The sequence below is a fragment of the Diaphorina citri genome, unplaced genomic scaffold (genome assembly GCF_000475195.1).
Source record: "Diaphorina citri unplaced genomic scaffold, Diaci psyllid genome assembly version 1.1 scaffold498, whole genome shotgun sequence".
NCBI classification, from domain to species: domain Eukaryota; kingdom Metazoa; phylum Arthropoda; class Insecta; order Hemiptera; family Psyllidae; genus Diaphorina; species Diaphorina citri.
Window position 1 is genome coordinate 48,729 of NW_007377933.1, and position 17,794 is coordinate 66,522.

Here is a 17,794-nt window from a genome sequence, read left to right on the forward strand (position 1 = left end):
TGAAAATGTAAATAAGCTGAATTCGCTGAAGAATGGAAACCCCGTGTGTTAGTTCCAGGCCAAAATTTTACATCACATGTTTTTTAAAAAAATAATAACAATAATAATAATAAAATAAAATAATATCTGTGGTAGAAGGAGAAAAAATAAGAAAACGAAAGAAGAAGAAGACGAGTCTATTGAAAATGTAAATAAGCTGAATTCGCTGAAGAATGGAAACCCCGAGTGTTCCAGGCCAAAATTTTACATCACATGTTTAAAAAAATAAAATACTATCTGTGGTAGAAGGAGAAAAAAAGAAGAAAACGAAAGAAGAGAAGAAAATTTTACAGATTATAACTGCAATATTGTTCCTCTTTTCCAACGGGCAAATGACAAACTGTACTAAAGTTGTCTACAGCTGTAGTGTTTGGTTTTGGATGATCCGGTCCGAAGGACCAAAAGTCTCCCAAACGGAGATTCGGTCTTCTTCTTCTTCTTCTTCTTCTTCTTCTTCTTCTTCTTCTTCTTCTTCTTCTTCTTCTTCTTCTTCTTCCTACCTTTTCCTATTTAAATAGGGTCGGCCTTTCTTGTCAGTCTCTTCCAGACAGCCCTGTTGTGTACCTCGTGGAAGAAGAAGAAGAAGAAGAAGAAAATTGTACAGATTATAACTGCAATATTGTCTCTCTTTTCCAACGGGCAAATGACAAACTGTAGGTACTAAAGTTGTCTACAGCTGTAGTGTTTGGTTTTGGATGATCCGGTCCGAAGGACCAAAACTCTCCCAAACGGAGATTCGGTCTTCTTCTTCTTCCTACCTTTTCCTATTTAAATAGGGTCGGCCTTTCTTGTCAGTCTCTTCCAGACAGCCCTGTTGTGTACCTCGTGTCCTGATAAATTTCCAAACGGAGATTCGGTGAGTCTAAGAAATTAAATGTCAAGAGTAAGGCTCTTGAAACACTTTCATTGGTATGAAGAACTGTTCAGCAATATTATTGGCACTTTGATTTGCGCTTGCTGAGGAATAATAATTCATTTTTGCTATTAGCGTTTTGCTAAGTCGAGAAATCTATTTATTTTCGCACTTTAGCTTGTTGCAAAACACATTCACTTGGTCAGGAATCATTTGGCACTTTGACTTATTGCTCTCAAACACTTTCTTCAAATATGAAGAACTGCTCAGCAATATTATTGGCACTTTGGTTTCCGCTTGCTGAGGAATAATAATTCATTTTCGCTATTAGCGTTTTGCTAAGCCGAGAAATCTATTTATTTTCGCACTTTAGCTTGTTGCAAAACACATTCACTTGGTCAGGAATCATTTGGCACTTTGACTTATTGCTCTGTTCAAATTGAATTCAATATAAATACTTCAAAGTGAGAAGTGAGCTGATGGCACTTTACAAATTATGATGATTTACTGTTTCCTCTTGATGTTAGGAGCTCTTGAAATCGGATGTATCAACATTCAGAATATGTTGCGAAACAGAAAAAAAAAAAGAAACAATAGAGGTTTTACGTTATTTGTTTGTTCGCAAAATATACCTAGATGAAAAAAAAAAATGGGACTTATTTTAAGAAAATGGATTCATTTCATCCCTATGTTAACGTTTGGTATGTCCTTTTTTATCAGGGTCAGATTAATTATCCGATCGGCAAATGCCAAGCATTAGCAAGCTTTCCACTCCTTTCTGTATTCATGATGCAATCAATGAAATCACAGACTCATCTCAATTTCCAATGTGTTCTCCTAAACGATCTAAAATCCAAGGCACCGCACGATTGTTTGATGACTCTTGATGTATTTTGGATTGCACGCCGCAATTCACACTCAGAACATGTGTGTTTTATGATTTGTTGTTTTATTTGTAATTCAGGAATACACAAATATATTTTTGAATGAAAAAGAGGAAAGATGCGTGCCCCAATGCCCCAGTTTTATTTCTCAGCTCAAAATTCGACACGTTTGAGATGCGTCACATGCGTGTAATTCTGAAAATATGAATGTTTCCCTATTTTTGACAATATAAATGTTTCCGTAATTCTGAAAATGTGAATAGGTATTTCCCTAATTTTGAAAATTTTCAAGTTGCCTTCCTAGATTTCCAAATGACAAGGAAAGATAATTTAGATTAGACTATTTAGAGTAACGTGACATCTGATCTCATTGCAGTGAGATAGGGAGGCAACAGGGAAGGACTGTCTGGCTAGGGGACGTTAAACAGAGATCTGAATCCAAAGTTTCAGCCATTGGTCGGTGTGTGTGTCTGTCTGTAAAGAAAATATCTCGAGAACGGCAAGAGCTAGAGACTTGAAATTTGGTATGCAGCTATCAAATGTGACAAGGATGCGACAAGAAACTTTTGGTTGAGATCGGTGCAACGCTTGGCGTTATTTTGGCGGTTTTCGGTGTAATTCAATAATATTTCGGGAACGGTATGAGCTATGAGCTCGAGACTTGGAATTTGGTATGTAGTCCATAGATGTGACAAGGATGAATACAAAACTTTTGGTTAAGATAGGTGCTGCGATTGGCGGTATTTTGACAGCTTTTTGACGTCTTTCGACCGCTTTTTGGCGGTTTTCAGCTATACTGACTAAACGTTTAGAGCTATTGTAAAAGTTACAATAGAAGAACACCCAAGTAAGCATCATTCAATAGTATAAGAAAAGTCGTGTGATGTTCACATCTTTATAATACGGAGCTAAATTCGAATGAAACGGTTGAGCGGACATCAGCTGAGAGGAGCGGTTTATCATCTTTTCTTTATTCTGCTATCGCCATTCGGCGAAAGCTAAAGCCGCTACAACAACAACAACAACAACAATATGGAAGGAAAGGACAAAACCACTGAATAAAGGAGATGAAGAGTGACTTATGGACATGTTTTAGAATTCATTGACTGAAGTTGTATTTCCAAGTAGCTAGTCGGTGGTCAGTTTCCCTTATGGACAATGTATCTTGAGTAGTCCCTTTAGGACATTCACTCACACAGACTAAACTGCACGTGTGTGGCAGAAAAAGTTTCCGGTTTTGGTAATTTTTGCCACACGCTTTTCTCCAAGTGGCCGGCCTTACACATCTCTACTTTTTACTTTATTTACTATACCAATTCCCTCATACGCACACTAAACATAGAGCTGAATCCTCCTCGTCTAAAACTCCAGCTGAATAGCTGAAGTTCGTGAGGACGAAACAGCTCAGGTTCATGGAATTTTCTTCTAAACGCCTAGTTGCACCAGTTATGTAACTATTTACAGTAGTCTAGTGTAAATCACATGTAAGTTGGCCTATCTCACTGCAGTGAGCTCAGATGTCACGTTAGACCAAACGTGCTGTTTCGGAACGGTAAATTTATCCAAGTCCAATAATTAATACTTGTAAAATCAAAGTGAAGGATGCGGTTGTGTAAAAGAGCCAATTTTGAGAATCCTAAGATCATACACGCAATTACTAAATTATGTAAAATCAAAGGAAAAGTAATCATAGGGACATGTAATATAACCAACAGATGTAAAATCAAGGAGGGGTAAATAGCATAAACTCAAAATGTGAAGATAATGGCATAATTAAATTAACAATAATGAGACAAAGACCACTCTGTAATTAGCGTAATAAAATTATACAACCGCTGAAGTGCATCTTCTCGATGTACAAATTTTCAAAATGTCATAGTATTTGTAGCACCGAGGGAGGTATGGTAGGTAACTACTCATCTATTTAGGTCTTCTTATAAATAGGTATGGTACTCATCTATGTACATTGTACATAGGTCTAATGTACATAGGTCTTCTTATAAGAATGGGAATTGGGTGCCCAAAATCCCAGATCCCCCAGAATTTTTAAATTTTCCCCTACAATGTTGCCAGAATTTGAAGGCCATGTCCCACTCCCCCTCACAATTAATTTTCATTATTTTCTTGAGGCACTTCCCGATGTCGTAGAAACTTGAAATTCGGCAGGATGGTAGGTCTTGATGAGTAAATAAAGGGAAAAATCTGAAAATCGGCAAAAGTTGCACTTGGCTCCGCCCACAGGCGGAAATAAACGCTTTTTGGTAGTTTTTACCAAACGGTTAGAGATATCGAAAAAGTTATGAGAGTAGACCCCCCCCCAAAACCATACCTAAAACCCCCAAATATCAGTTTTTATTAACATCAAGACAACGGTTAACGGTGTTTTACTGTATTTTTCGACATTTCGACCGCTACTGACAAAAATGATAAACAACAACAAGAACAACGCCAACAACAACACCAACAACAACAAAAACATCAGTTTTTATTAACATCAAGACAACGGTTAGCGGTGTATTTTTCGACATTTCGACCGCTACTGACAAAAATGATAAACAACAACAAGAACAACGCCAACAACAACACCAACAACAACAAAAACAACAACAACAACTCACGGTAATAAAAAGATCTGTAGGTACCTACGTTACCTAATACTAATCATGTTAAAATACATACTTGGAAAATAATCGAGTAGCGACCTGTGACGTAATGCCGTCAGTGAAAAAAGATAGATGATAAATGGGAAATAAGAGGTAGCAATATGAGATAAAATATGGGAAATATACGAGAACTTGTTTAGATTGCTGGGCTAAATGTTTGATTCGAGAAAGAACACAAATGGTGTAAATCTCGTATGTATGAACAAATTTGTATGAACATTTCAATTTCTTCCAAGCTAAACAAAATACAGATAGTAGAATCAAGCCAATATACAACACCAAAGGGACTTTTCAGTCCCATTCTAGCAAAATAAATAAGGAATTTCTAAAAAAAAAAAAGATGGATGATGATGACAATAATCAAGAATTTGAAATTCTGTACCCAATCATAAGACCTTGTTTAGACTGTGGAATTAAAGGGACTTTTCAGCCTCATTCTGGCAGAAGAAACAGGCTATATTCTATATTAACTCACCTTTGGTTTCTTCCTTCTTGTCCGTCTTCTTATTCTTGCTCCCCTTCTTCCCGGCACCAGCCTCGCCTCCCGCTCCTCCACTCTTTCCTTCCACCACATCCTTGGTACTGATATCTGCCTCTTCTATGCCCATAGCTTTCATTTGCTGTGCCCTCTTCTCTTGGGCAGACAGGAAAGCCCTTGGATCTGATAGGGCCGCCATGAAATCTGTGAGGGGGAAGAAAAATCAATGTTTAAATTATTCGTCTACTAATTAACTTGTTAGTGGTATAAAATTGTGCCTTGTTTATTTAATTTCCATTATGATAGGATATAAGTAATCTTTTTAGGATTATAATAATATAATAGCTGGATCCACTTACTCATTTACACACTGATCAGCTGATCACTCTATCTCCAGAACTCCAACACCTATAAAGTTGAAATTTGGTACGAATATTCCTAACATGTTTTAGATGTGCAATAAGAGAGGATTTTGCAGAAATCTAAACTGATCTCAAATGAATTACGATCAATTTTCCGTGGAGAAGTACGGGCAACATATTAGTCAATGTATAACTGTCAGGGGACCGTACCCCTTTTATAAGGTAATGAGATTCTAGTGTCTGTCTTCAGGAGTCTAATAAAATTGTCTAACTTAAGTATGCTTAGTACAATTCATATTCCTTTATTACCTTCAAATCCGTCAGGAACGTAGATCTTGAGCTCAATGTTACAGAACAACATAGGAAGGGACATGGGGAAGTTAGCCTCAGTCCTGAGGGATATGTGACGATATCCTGCTTGTAGTCCATCCAGGGGAAGAATTCGCTGACCCAATAGCTTTCCATTTTCATCATAAACTCCAAACCTGAGTACAGCTAGATCAGGAAGTACAACCTGAGGAACAAATGGGAAAGGGATATAGGGATTATTTTATAGGGTAAGGGCATTTAAGGGGGATTATGAAAGAAGGGCCATTTTCCGTACCAATGGCGATATACTTTTTCGGGGGCCCCCGAAAGGTTTGGTCCTCGGTCTAAAACGGATTGACGGAAGGGGGATTTTGGGCCCTCGCAGGATCTCTAATTGTGTAATGTTCCTGGCCTCTATTCCGTACTGTTAGATAGGAAAGTAATAGAGGGGTAGAATGACGGTAAGACAAAGAATAACGTGGATGGATGACGTGAAGGAATGGACAGGATAGGTGACACATGAAGAAGTGAACAGGATGGTAGAGAATCAAGAGGAGTGGAAACGCAAAGTATAAGAAATACAGCAACCTTCTAAATAGAAGACGCTACAAAGGAATGAATAAATGCCGACCTCGAATAAAGTTGGGAAAAGGTGCAGTAAAAGAAGAAGATTCCACTCACCTTTCTGAAGAGGAAAGGTTCTTCGTTGTACACAGGATTCAGACCATTGGAAGGACACAGTCGGGTTCTGAATTCCTTACGAATGGTATCGGTAGGCAACCCGTACATGTCCACCTCTACGTATGTCCCTACTTTCTTATCTGATAAGAATTGACCCGCTATCACCTGAAATAAGAGAAGAATAAATTGAACACTGTAAAATCCAAAATGATGACTATCTTCAAGGGATAAATAAAAAGGATTATTTCTCAATTAGTGGGTCACCCGTGCTTTGCAACGGATGCTTGATCATAACTCGATAGAGTTACCCAAAATCCTCTCTTATAAAAAAACCCCTTTTAACACCATGATGTAGGTATAATATTTCATCTCCCGGACTCGCGTAACATACTGAACTTCCATTCCAGAGCCCCCTAGGAAAGTCTAATCTTACAAATAAGATACCATCTTCCTAAGTTCGTACTCGGAACGACTAGCTTTCTTCTATTGATTTCCTTGAGACCTCAGTAGTTACAGTTCAATCTATCAAACCTCTTTGTACACAAGAAGCCCACTCCGAAGCTTAGGTATAAGGCAAACAGCCCAAAAAGTCGCATTGCGCTTATACGAATCTACGAATATAATATCTTTAAAAATAATAATAATCATCTTACCGACAACCAGCCAGCAACGTTTGGCGGTACATCTCCACGGAGGATTTGCCACCAAATTGTCGGCCACTGAGGTAAGTATTGTGGGAGGAATTGATGTAGTAGTGAGCCAATGGCTGATCCATGTCCATGTAGAAATCGAGACGGTCCAGAAATACGGGGGCGTTTTCATCTGACATCAGATAGCGAATGAGACCATCCTTTGAGAACGATTCTGTGAAGAAGAAATTCAAATTCAGTTTTTTGTTTGTTTTCCCCATTACTCCACTAGTTTTTTTCGCCTGAAATGCATTCCAAAGGGCCCTAAATAATCATAAATTCCTTAGTTTTCAGGGAATCCGCTTTTTCGCTAATTTTAAAAGTCAGTGTATAACTTCCAAGGTGTTCTCCCTCAAACAACTCAAAATAAAACGAATTTCAAAAATTGGAATTTGGACCAAATAACTCACAATTCAACAAACTTACTCGTAAATCATAGAATCATCGCAACCAAATAAATTACAATGCAAAGGTTTCCTTAGTTTTCAAGGAATCCGCTTTTTAGACGACTTTAATTTTAAAAGTCAGTGTATAACTTCCAAGGTGTTCTCCCAACTCAAAATACAACGAATTTCAAAAATGGAATTTGGACCAAATAACTCACAATTCAACAAACTTACTCGTAAATCATAGAATCATCGCAACCAAATAAATTACAATGCAAAGGTTTTCAATCCAAGAATCTATAGTCTAGATTTCTAGAAATACAACTTACTCTCATTTCTAATCTCCTCATTCTGCTCGTAGGTATTGATAATTTCCAGTGCTCGTTTCTCATCGTACAAAGGATACAGGATTTCATTTAGCCGAGGATCTCTTTGCTTTTCGTTGAGAAATGTGATAAACTGATCCAGATTGATTGTCTCAGCTTTTCCTTTGGTGCTGAAATTATTTAATTTATATTATTTTATTAATTTCGTATAACTTATTCTTATTGGCACATAAAAATAAATACTAGATATGAGTGGTCATGGTCATATTTACGAGATAGTTTACTAGATGGGATTATTATAGACCTCCTGACATAATCCAGAAGGATGTCTGCACCATGGAAGACCTCCTGGCTGAATGAAGTAGAAGTAAAAAACATTAAAATTCTGGTATCGTATCTGAGGTGGTTCCAGCCTCGGAAAGAAAAGTACCAGAAGGATGAAAATATTGACACCAAAATGCGTACACTTAAATTTCCCAAAATGATCAGAGGAGTATACTTACATGGATTGAAACAATTCTTCTATGTCATTACGAGGACAGATTTTATGATACAGTTCATAAAACTTATCGAACGTAAAATCAGCTGGTTCTATCACATCATTCTGAAAATTGGAATGAGAAATGAATTAGTTGTGCTGAGGCAATATACCTTTTTTAAAAATTTTATTGTTTATTTTTAAACTTTTTTGTTATGGTATTACAGCATTACCAATTACCAGCCTAGTAAGCTTGGAGGGTAGCGCGTCTGCCTAGCAAGCGCGAAGTCGCGGGTTCGATTTCCGCCGGAGACCTTTATCCTAAACAGATAAAGTTCGTTCTCGGAACGGCTAGCTTTCTCCTAACCTGTCTTCCTTGTCTCTTCGCTTTTGGGGCGGTAAGACCTTAGCTTAGCAATTACAGTTCCCTCCATCAAACATTTAAGAGTCTAAGGAAAAAAAATCGATCCATTTCAAAGATCAAAAGCCAAATTCAATCGATTTCACTCACTTTTCCGCTGGGCAATCCAAGTTCCGCCATCGTTTGGTAGACCAGTTTCTCAGTTTTCCCGGAGGCAAAAGTTCGGGACACCACTTTTACCGGTACTTTACCCTTCGCTTCTACTAGCATACCCAGCCTCATCCAACTAGGGAAAACAAAGCAAAATAAAACATCATGAATCGAGCAATCAAATAAACGAAGTCCAAAGTTTGACTGAAATTTAAAGAACGGTTAGTAAACTGTACTTAAAAGTACTTTCAAAAGGACTTTTCCCACTGGTGGTGCAAAGGAACCAATAAAAACATCAAAGTGCCCTTTTGACTTTCTGAATTCTTTTTGGCATTCAATTTTTTTCCCACGTAAATGCAAACAATCACGTGCTTCAGCCAAAGAAAAAACAAGTGCTAGTCAGGCGCAATTCAATAAAATTGTCAATTCTTCCCAATTCCAAATTTGTATAACCAATTCCAAATTTGTATCTCTAACGCTCAAGTCTACAGTTTCATGTTGACAGGCAGTTTGGGCTTCTACGCATGCGCAGATGCATGATGTAAGAGCTTAGCCACAGAAACCTTAGTAGCCTACGTTACATCATACTCATACATCACATGTTTGCACATATGAAGTGTTGTTTTTTCCCCCCCTGCAATACTTTTCCTCTCTTTGATGTAATTACTTTGAAGGGATAGATTCGTGCTTAGCACACCTTAAAGACCTTTAGTCCCGGATAAGGGTCCCGAATGGTCCTGGTCCTTCCATTAAAGTCTCTAGGTGGGCTTTTTGTGTATATTGTAGGGATATAAACTAATCTTGTGGTTCATTTACCCACCTGTGAAATGACATGCCTACCATCCTACCAAAACCAGCATTTATTTTACCTAGGATGTTTTGAATATGTCTAGACTTTGTAAGTCCCTTAGAACCTTTAGAAAAGAAAAGTAAGTGACTAGGTATGTACAGACCTATCCAATCAAAGGAAAAAAATCCCAGACAATACAGAATTGCACACAAGACAATTCAACAATGACAATAATAAATTCATATGCAGAGACAATACATAGGCAATACCTGCACCCGAGCAATACCTCCAAGTTAACACTAACTACATACTTAGTATAATAAAAATATCTTTTACCCTTAGGAAATGTTGATTATCAAACAATGATCAACAAAAACAACTGTTACTTGTATCCTCAGGTCTATAGTCTCGTGTAAATAGGCAATAATCAAAGGTCTGCATGTGCAGATGCACGAAAAACGTCCTAAATGGACCAGCATAAAGTCAACATGAGACTGTAAACCTGGAAGCTGGAATAACACTGGGAACAACGCTTGGAAAAACTTTACATAATATTGTTGGAAAAACAAAACATTCCATTCTTCGCAAACTTAAAAAAGTATGTCTTGGACAGCAGTGCAATAGTCCTAAACAAAAATGAACGCAGCACACAAGGGGTTAAAGGACCACCTCAACTTAATACTGTCTTGTACAATTTTAAAGTCAGACATTTATTTCCTTCATTGACAGGGTTAAATACTGAACCCTACTATGAGATTTCTGTTCTATTATGAAATTTCTGTTAATCCTAAAATGAGATTTTTTGGTAACCCTATCATGAGATTGAGTTTGCTTACCTTAGCAGTTGCAGCATCAGGACAAACCACATGCTGACAGTTAATGTTAACATAATCTGTTCCACTACAGATGGTCAGGGACTGTTCTTCCACTTTTTCCCCATATTTGGCAACTAATTGGTTCATAATCTTCTGGTCCTGAAGACGGGAAAAAAATAGTGTCAGTTACAATATAAAGAAATAGGATGCTATACACTGCCTAGTCTAGACAAAAGTGGCATTACATATCAAAGGAAGGGCTGGAAAGAAGTAGCATAAATAACATAGAGTGCATCAAAGCAACTGCTATACACTGCCTAGTCTAGACAAAAGTGGCATTACATATGAAAGGAAGGGCTGGAAAGAAGTAGCATAAATAACATAGAGTGCATCAAAGCAACTAGATGGCATACTTTTTTTCATCAGATGTTATACACTGCCTACACAAAGCATACCATTGCTTCCAGGGAAAGTAAACTTACGTAAATGTTTTGGGCCTATTGTATACACTGCCTACACAAAGCATACCATTGCTTCCAAGGAAAGTAAACTTACGTAAATGTTTTGGGCCTATTGTGGACTTTTTTGTACAATTTGTTAAAAACATAAATCGTGCTGTCTAGTTTGGGTGTCTAGTATATGATATAATGAAAAGTACGTACCACACCCACAGAATAGCAACTGCCCTCACCCTCTCTTGTTTTTACTTCCTATTTAGGTTAATTAGTGGGACAATAACATTGAACTTAAAAAAATAGGGGTTTTACCTTGTAACATTTCATTGATTTTATATTACCTTGGGTACCCCACCAGCTCTAATGTCACTGACTTGACACTCCTTGCACTGTGCAAGACGTACATTCCTATTCAGGCAAAAATAACATACCTAACATAATAACTTCTAATAACGTATATGGAAATGAAAAATAATGTTAAACCGCAAAATTTTGCAAGGGAGTGTCACCTCAATAACACACATAGAACATTATGTCCAAGTATCTACAGGATATATGAATACACCTATGAGTCCTATGACTAAAACGCAGTGCACACTGGAGAAAAGCGTTTCATGAAACTTGAGTTTCACTAGTGTGCACCGCGCCACTTTGATGAAACCCGGTTTCATGAAACTGCTCTGTCTTCATCTTAGGCCAGCCACTCATTATCAGGTAGACCTGACAAGTATGGCTGAAAAGATCCGTCTGTCAGGTATAGGTACCTTATACCTGATGAGTACACACACTATCATTTAGAACTGACTCTATCAGGTGTACCTGACACCTGATCAGGTCTACCTGATAGTGAGTGGCTGGCTTCATGTACGGGTTTCGTGAAACTCAGCTTTTGCATTTCATTACACTAATATACATCGAACCTAAGTACCTATATGGTATACGTAGTACCAGTAGTATCTACATGGCCATCAAGAACTCTATATTTCTGTGGCTTAAAACCGCAAGGTTTAACGAAATCTATTCTACTTCGCCTTTATGACATTCTAATCTAATACATCTTCAGCTCGCTAACCCTACCTATAATGAAGTATGGCTTCATTGGGTTATACAATTAATCACACTGCATTATTTTAACCCATAAGAGCCGAACTTTTTTTTTTCTCTCCATTGGATCTTGCTGAAATTTAATCGCTTCCAACTCTAGACCGGTACTGAGTAAATATGTCAAATGATAGTAAAAATAGTAGGAAATTTTGTTTTCTAACTAATACACAGATCCCCGATGCACTCTGACGTAGAGCGACTGAGATATTAGCTAAAAAGAGAGAAGAGTTTGGTCAATTTTGGTGTGACTTAAATTTAAGCCTCGGCTCTCATGGGTTAAATCGAATTGGGTATACTGGGGAAGGTGCTGTGTAAGAGCTTAGCCACAGAAACCTTAGTAGCCTACATTACATCATACATCACATGTTTGCACATATGAAATGTTGTTTTTTCCCCCCTGCAATACTTTTCCTCTCTTTGATGTAATTACTTTGAAGGGATAGATTCGTGCTTAGCACACCTTAGAGACCTTTAGTCCCGGATAAGGGTCCCGAATGGTCCTGGTCCTTCCATTAAATTCTCTAGGTGGGCTTTTTGTGTATATTGTAGGGATATAAACTAATCTTGTGGTTCAGTTACCCACCTGTGAGATGACATGCCTACCATCCTACCAAAACCAGCATTTATTTTCCCTAGGATGTTTTGAATATGTCTAGACTTTGTAAGTCTCTTAGAACCTTTAGAAAAGAAAAGTAAGTGACTAGCTATGTACAGACCTATCCAATCAATGGAAAAAATCCCAGACAATACAGAATTGAATATGTCTAGACTTTGTAAGTCCCTTAGAACCTTTAGAAAAGAAAAGTAAGTGACTAGCTATGTACAGACCTATCCAATCAATGGAAAAAATCCCAGACAATACAGAATTGCACACAAGACAATTCAACAATGACAATAATAATTCATATGCAGAGACAATACATAGGCAATACCTGCACCCGAGCAAGGTCCCAATACCTCCAAGTTAACACTAACTACATACTTATTATAATAAAAATATCTTTTACCCTTTGGAAATGTTGATTATCAAACAATGAACAACAAAAACAACTGTTACTTTTACCCTCAGGTCTATAGTCTCGTGTAAATAGGCAATAATTAAAGGTCTGCATGTGCAGATGCACGAAAAACGTCCTAAATGGACCAGCATAAAGTCAACATGAGACTGTAAACCTGGAAGCTGGAATAACACTGGGAACAACGCTTGGAAAAACTTTACATAATATTGTTGGAAAAACAAAACATTCCATTCTTTGCAAACTTAAAAAAGTATGTCTTGGACAGCAGTGCAATAGTCCTAAACAAAAATGGACGCAGCACACAAGGGGTTAAAGGACCACCTCAACTTAATACTGTCTTGTACAATTTTAAAGTCAGACATTTATTTCCTTCATTGACAATGACCTTTTTCTGTTAATCTACCTAGGTGCTTTTTATTTTTTGCTGACCCTGGACTCTGGACGTACTTAGATTCAAGTCAGACAGAAACTCCCTCCAGAATGAAATCCCGTGACGGCAGAACCTTTGTTGATCCCGTCAAAATCTACTCCTCCAAAAAAACCCAGACGGGGGAAAAGACCGGTTCTCCCCCACGGGTGATCCGTCCTAAGTGTGCCATCCCACTGGACTATGCCAAGGTGATAGACTACTCCGAAATTCGCCTGTTCGGACAACTGTCCAAGCCTTATGTGAGGGACTGTGTCCGTCTTTATCTGGCTTACTTCTCAAACCATCGCGATACCATCATCGATGGCTGGTCCTACATCAAAGCCCTGGAAGGAATCCAGGACTCTGGACTCCCCACTGATACTGAGAAGCTGATGACACTTTACTTGCGCTATCAGACGTCCCGAGGGACTGCTGAGAAGGATGTTCGGATGCATCTGGAGGCTACCAAAGATCATTTTCGGTACAGACAGTTGGCTATTAACAGAGCTAGGCGAAGGGGGCACCATGAGCCCCCTTGTGGACCGATTTGTACGATTCTGTAGACAGCGCGAGTACCCAACCTCCTAACAGGAGTCTTGAGGAATTTTTGACCTTTGAGCTCACATTCCCGGTATCAGTACTCATGAACACAAAACAGCCCTTTGAGGTCAATAGTTTCAGGGATTCATCAATGACTAATAAAATTAACTTTATGAAATTTTATTAGTAGATAATTAGGTAATTAGAATTACCCAGTAGGTATTTATAGGGCCGGTGCGGTGATACTTCAGTGAAGTACCTACATCCAATGTGAGGTGTACGTGGAGTGTAGTGTCACTTACTCGTAATAAAGCTGACCTTCCGGGGGATCTAGGCGCACGGCAGAGTCCCAGGGCATATTTTGTGTTTACATAAAGCTTCCTTTACAAAAAAAAAAAAAAAAAAAAAACCCCCACCCCCCTCTTTACCCCTTCTGGGCAACTTCAGGGGTCCCCCCCCGTGAATCAATCAATTGACCTAGGTTTCCCTAAGCGAAACATTGCGAGGGGGCCCGAAAAAGACAGAACATTTTCACTTTCAAAATCCTCTGTAATAAATACAAAATTGTCTGTATACAAAACTGCCTTGCTAAGCGAAAACGCCGTATGTCAAAAATCGATTATTGGTTTTTGGTGCCAAATGGTTCCTATGATCCTATATTTTTTTTTCTTTATACTAAACCCCTTAAAAACCACTGAAACGTGTTGCCGTATGTCAAAAACGTATGTTTGCCGCGTAAATTGAAATCTTTAAACTCGATTTCCCGAAAGTAGGGTTTTTTGATATACGGCGTTATCGCTTAGCACGGCAGAAAATGTGTATTACAAAATTACAAAGACATGGAAGGAGCCTAGATATTGTTTCTGGGCGTAAGTACAAGGGGGTTTTAAACCCCAATCCTTCGAACACCGTGAGATAGGAATGGCTAATCTCACGCACACGGAAAGTCAGTTAGTGTCACTATACCTTGAAAAAATTTCTGGTCGATCCCATCTCGACACATCCGTATTTGATTCGTCCAGCTTTGGCCAAATCTTCGACGTTTTTGATTGGCGGATTCATACGTGTGTTGGTCAGGAAGGCCGCCAAGTTAGCCGTATACGAGGAAATCATAATGAGTGTGAAGAACCACCACATTCCGGCCACCAATCGTGTGGACACAGCTCTGTAATATACAAAGGGGGGAAAAAAAGAGAAACCGACTCGAGGAAACAAAAGTCCCTTCTCCCATCCAGGAGAGAGAAAAAAAGTCCCTTGTTGATTCCTTGTAGCTTTTAATTTAATTTAATTTATTTATTTACGGGACTAACCCTTTTTACAAAAATGACAATTTTGTAGGTAATATTAGGTATTGGTACCTTTTATCAAATTGGTATAGTCATAAATCCCAGACTGAAGAACCATTGCTACCTTGTTTTTTGCCTACTTTATTTTAATTTTCTAGCGATACCTAACTTGTTTCTCGAGAACCAATATAAATAGGTACCTAGGTAGGTAGAAAAATTTATTCTATTTCAAGTTTTTCAGTGCTTTTTTTTACCTTAATATTTCCAACGTATCTAGGTACTAGGTAGGTATATCTTTTGTTTGTAGATACCATGCTCCCAACAAAAGGGGAAAGAAGCTTGCGTATTGATGACAATAATAAAATATACCTACTTAATCATTACTCTAAATAAAATAATTTGTTTATTAGATGTAAAATTTGTTATTTGGAGTGTAAGCAAAGAAGAACGTTAGCTTAGAAAAGTGAGTAATTAGGAAAATAAAGGTGAGTTAGAAAGGAAAATTTTTAAATTGCAAAATAAGACCATTGGACGGACAGTATTAGGTTCGTAATGAATCAAACGACAAATTTGGGTGAGGTCACAAAATTTTTAGGTTAAGCAAATCGCCTGTGCTGAAAAGACACGAAAATTTAGGCCCCGGTCTATAACTTCATTCTGGTTAAACTTTTGATGTTTTTCATCTGCGCTTGCGTAGAAGTCTGAAACTTAGAAGTTAACATTTATTTCAACATTTTTCTTTCAGATAACCATTGAAATACATAAGGGTCCCGTGGAAACCAATGTGATAACGCTATTACGCCCAAAGAGGAAAAATTCAAGGAAATCGGTTTTGTTTTTTATACGACAATCAGGAAAATACACCTCTACCTTCGGTAAGCGGTAAGTAGGGACTGAGAAAATAAAACTACCGGAAAATTGATAAGAAGAAAATTCCATAGAGACCGCCACTACCTTACACCGAATTTGCAAAAAAGACAAAGGTTGACGCTAAAAAGGACTAAGGAATGAAACTAATAAAGATATTTACAAAGGAAAATGTTAATAATAATTAGGTAGGTACTACCGACTGTTACTGTACAACGTTACAAAACAGGAAAAAATATTTACAATTTTCAATTATTAACAGATTGTAGGTAGCCAACATTACTTGAATAGACTTTGTAGGTATTTGTACCCCATTTTCTCTTACAATAGATGTTTCTTTTTAAAGTAGGTACATACAAAACGTTGTTACTTTTTTTTACTTTGAAATTAACACGGTAATTTTTTGCTGGTGATATTGCTCTTTTCTGTTCCCTAATAATGTTCTTTTCTGACAAAGTTTTTTTACCTAGCCTAGCCTAAGGTATCTACGTATTCTACGTCTAAATATCTATGTTTCTAATTACAAAGTCCCTAAGGAATCTACTTGTATGTTTAATGATATAAGTTTCTAAAGTACAAAGTCCGATCCCTAGGGAATCTATATCTAAGAAGTAAAATCTAATAGTAGCTATAAACAATTATCCCTTTCAGACCGGCTGATCACAAATGTGACCACAACATTTACGGCAAAGCAACAGAACCTTGGCATCACTCTGAAAATAATTTTCTATTTGCAAGGAACAGGAAGATGACCTCATATAAAAGCCGTGTGTAGTAAACGGACGACCATATCCCATATTATTCTCACTCATTCACGAAGGTATAAATAAAAAATAAAATACTATAAATAAAAAATAAAATAAATGTGTCTACCTGTTCCTGAAGTTCTCCAATCAAACCATTCCATTTCCCGGTCTGTGGATTGAGAGTTCCGTACGTATTTTCTCGTTCCAACACGAATTTGTACGTGAAATTCAACTCGTTGGCAATCATTTTGATCAAATCGACCGAATAACCGTACAGCTCCCCCGTTTCCGGATTTTTCATCATGTATGGTTCACCCTGAAACAACACTCGTAGTTTAGCGAACTGTTGAAGAAAAAGAGAAACAAGGAGAAAGAAGCAGAAGAAAAAGAAGAAGGAGGAGGAGAGGAACAAGAAAATAAAAGAATAATGATTGTAAAACAGGCTGTTGAGGACCTTCAACCTCCAGAGTATCCTTGATTTTCCTAGAATCCTAGAAGATGGAGCTTCAATTTGTATGAGTGCCGGATAACTATTCAGGTATGCAATGTGCTACAGAGAAAAAATTGGTGGAGATGTTGGGTTTACTTTTCGTCAGACAAAAGGATAGAAATAGGTTATGATTTTCACTTCGCTCTTTTTTTCTTTTCTTCAATTTTGTGAAATGAAAATTTGTAAGGTTATTCTCAGGGAACTCAGCTTATTTATTTAGGTATTTGTGGCGCGCTCTGTTGAATGTTTGATACAACAAGTCGGAAAGTCGTACCATGTGCAGATTATGAAAGTTGAAGAAAATTGCACTACTCATCAGAAAAGTGGACAGCATTAACCATTTCAGACCTGCTGATCACAAATGTGACCACAACATTTACGGCAAAGCAACAGAACCTTGGCATCACTCTGAAAATAATTTTCTATTTGCAAGGAACATATTTTTTTATTAATAATTATTATTTTTTCATCTACCTAATGCCTAATACCTCTGTGCAGCGCAAAATTTTTGGGAAAGATTTTCATTTTATTTTATTTTTTGTCTCTTCATTACTCTTCAAAAAAGTCAGGTCTGAAAGGGTTAAACTCAAGGCAGACTTGGACGGCTAAGTTTA

General features: G+C 37.6%; 3 protein-coding genes across 4 annotated transcripts in view; all 3 read right to left on the reverse strand.

Moving 5' to 3' along the window:
* The window catches only part of LOC103509434 (1-phosphatidylinositol 4,5-bisphosphate phosphodiesterase), a 26,765-nt gene extending 17,974 nt beyond the window's left edge, over positions 1–8,791 (reverse strand). Inside the window, exons 1-4 of the mRNA XM_026823774.1 lie at positions 8,660–8,791; positions 8,174–8,274; positions 7,674–7,840; positions 6,923–7,133 (exon numbers count right to left, since the gene is read on the reverse strand). Coding sequence (XP_026679575.1) covers positions 6,923–7,133; positions 7,674–7,840; positions 8,174–8,274; positions 8,660–8,791 — 611 coding nt within the window. The remainder of the gene's footprint in view (positions 1–6,922; positions 7,134–7,673; positions 7,841–8,173; positions 8,275–8,659) is intronic.
* The window catches only part of LOC113467543 (glutamate receptor ionotropic, kainate 2-like), a 25,394-nt gene that overhangs the window by 6,624 nt on the left and 976 nt on the right, over positions 1–17,794 (reverse strand). The gene's annotated exons all lie outside the window — the stretch shown is intronic.
* LOC103509435 (glutamate receptor ionotropic, kainate 2-like) overlaps positions 1–17,794 on the reverse strand; it is a 29,342-nt gene that overhangs the window by 1,332 nt on the left and 10,216 nt on the right. Inside the window, exon 15 of one of the 2 annotated variants that reach the window (XM_026823771.1) lies at positions 14,827–14,956. The exons of the other annotated variant lie outside the window; for it this stretch is intronic. Coding sequence (XP_026679572.1) covers positions 14,882–14,956 — 75 coding nt within the window. The 3' untranslated portion in view covers positions 14,827–14,881. Of the gene's footprint in view, positions 1–14,826; positions 14,957–17,794 lie in introns of those variants that run through there. 2 annotated transcript variants of the gene reach the window in all.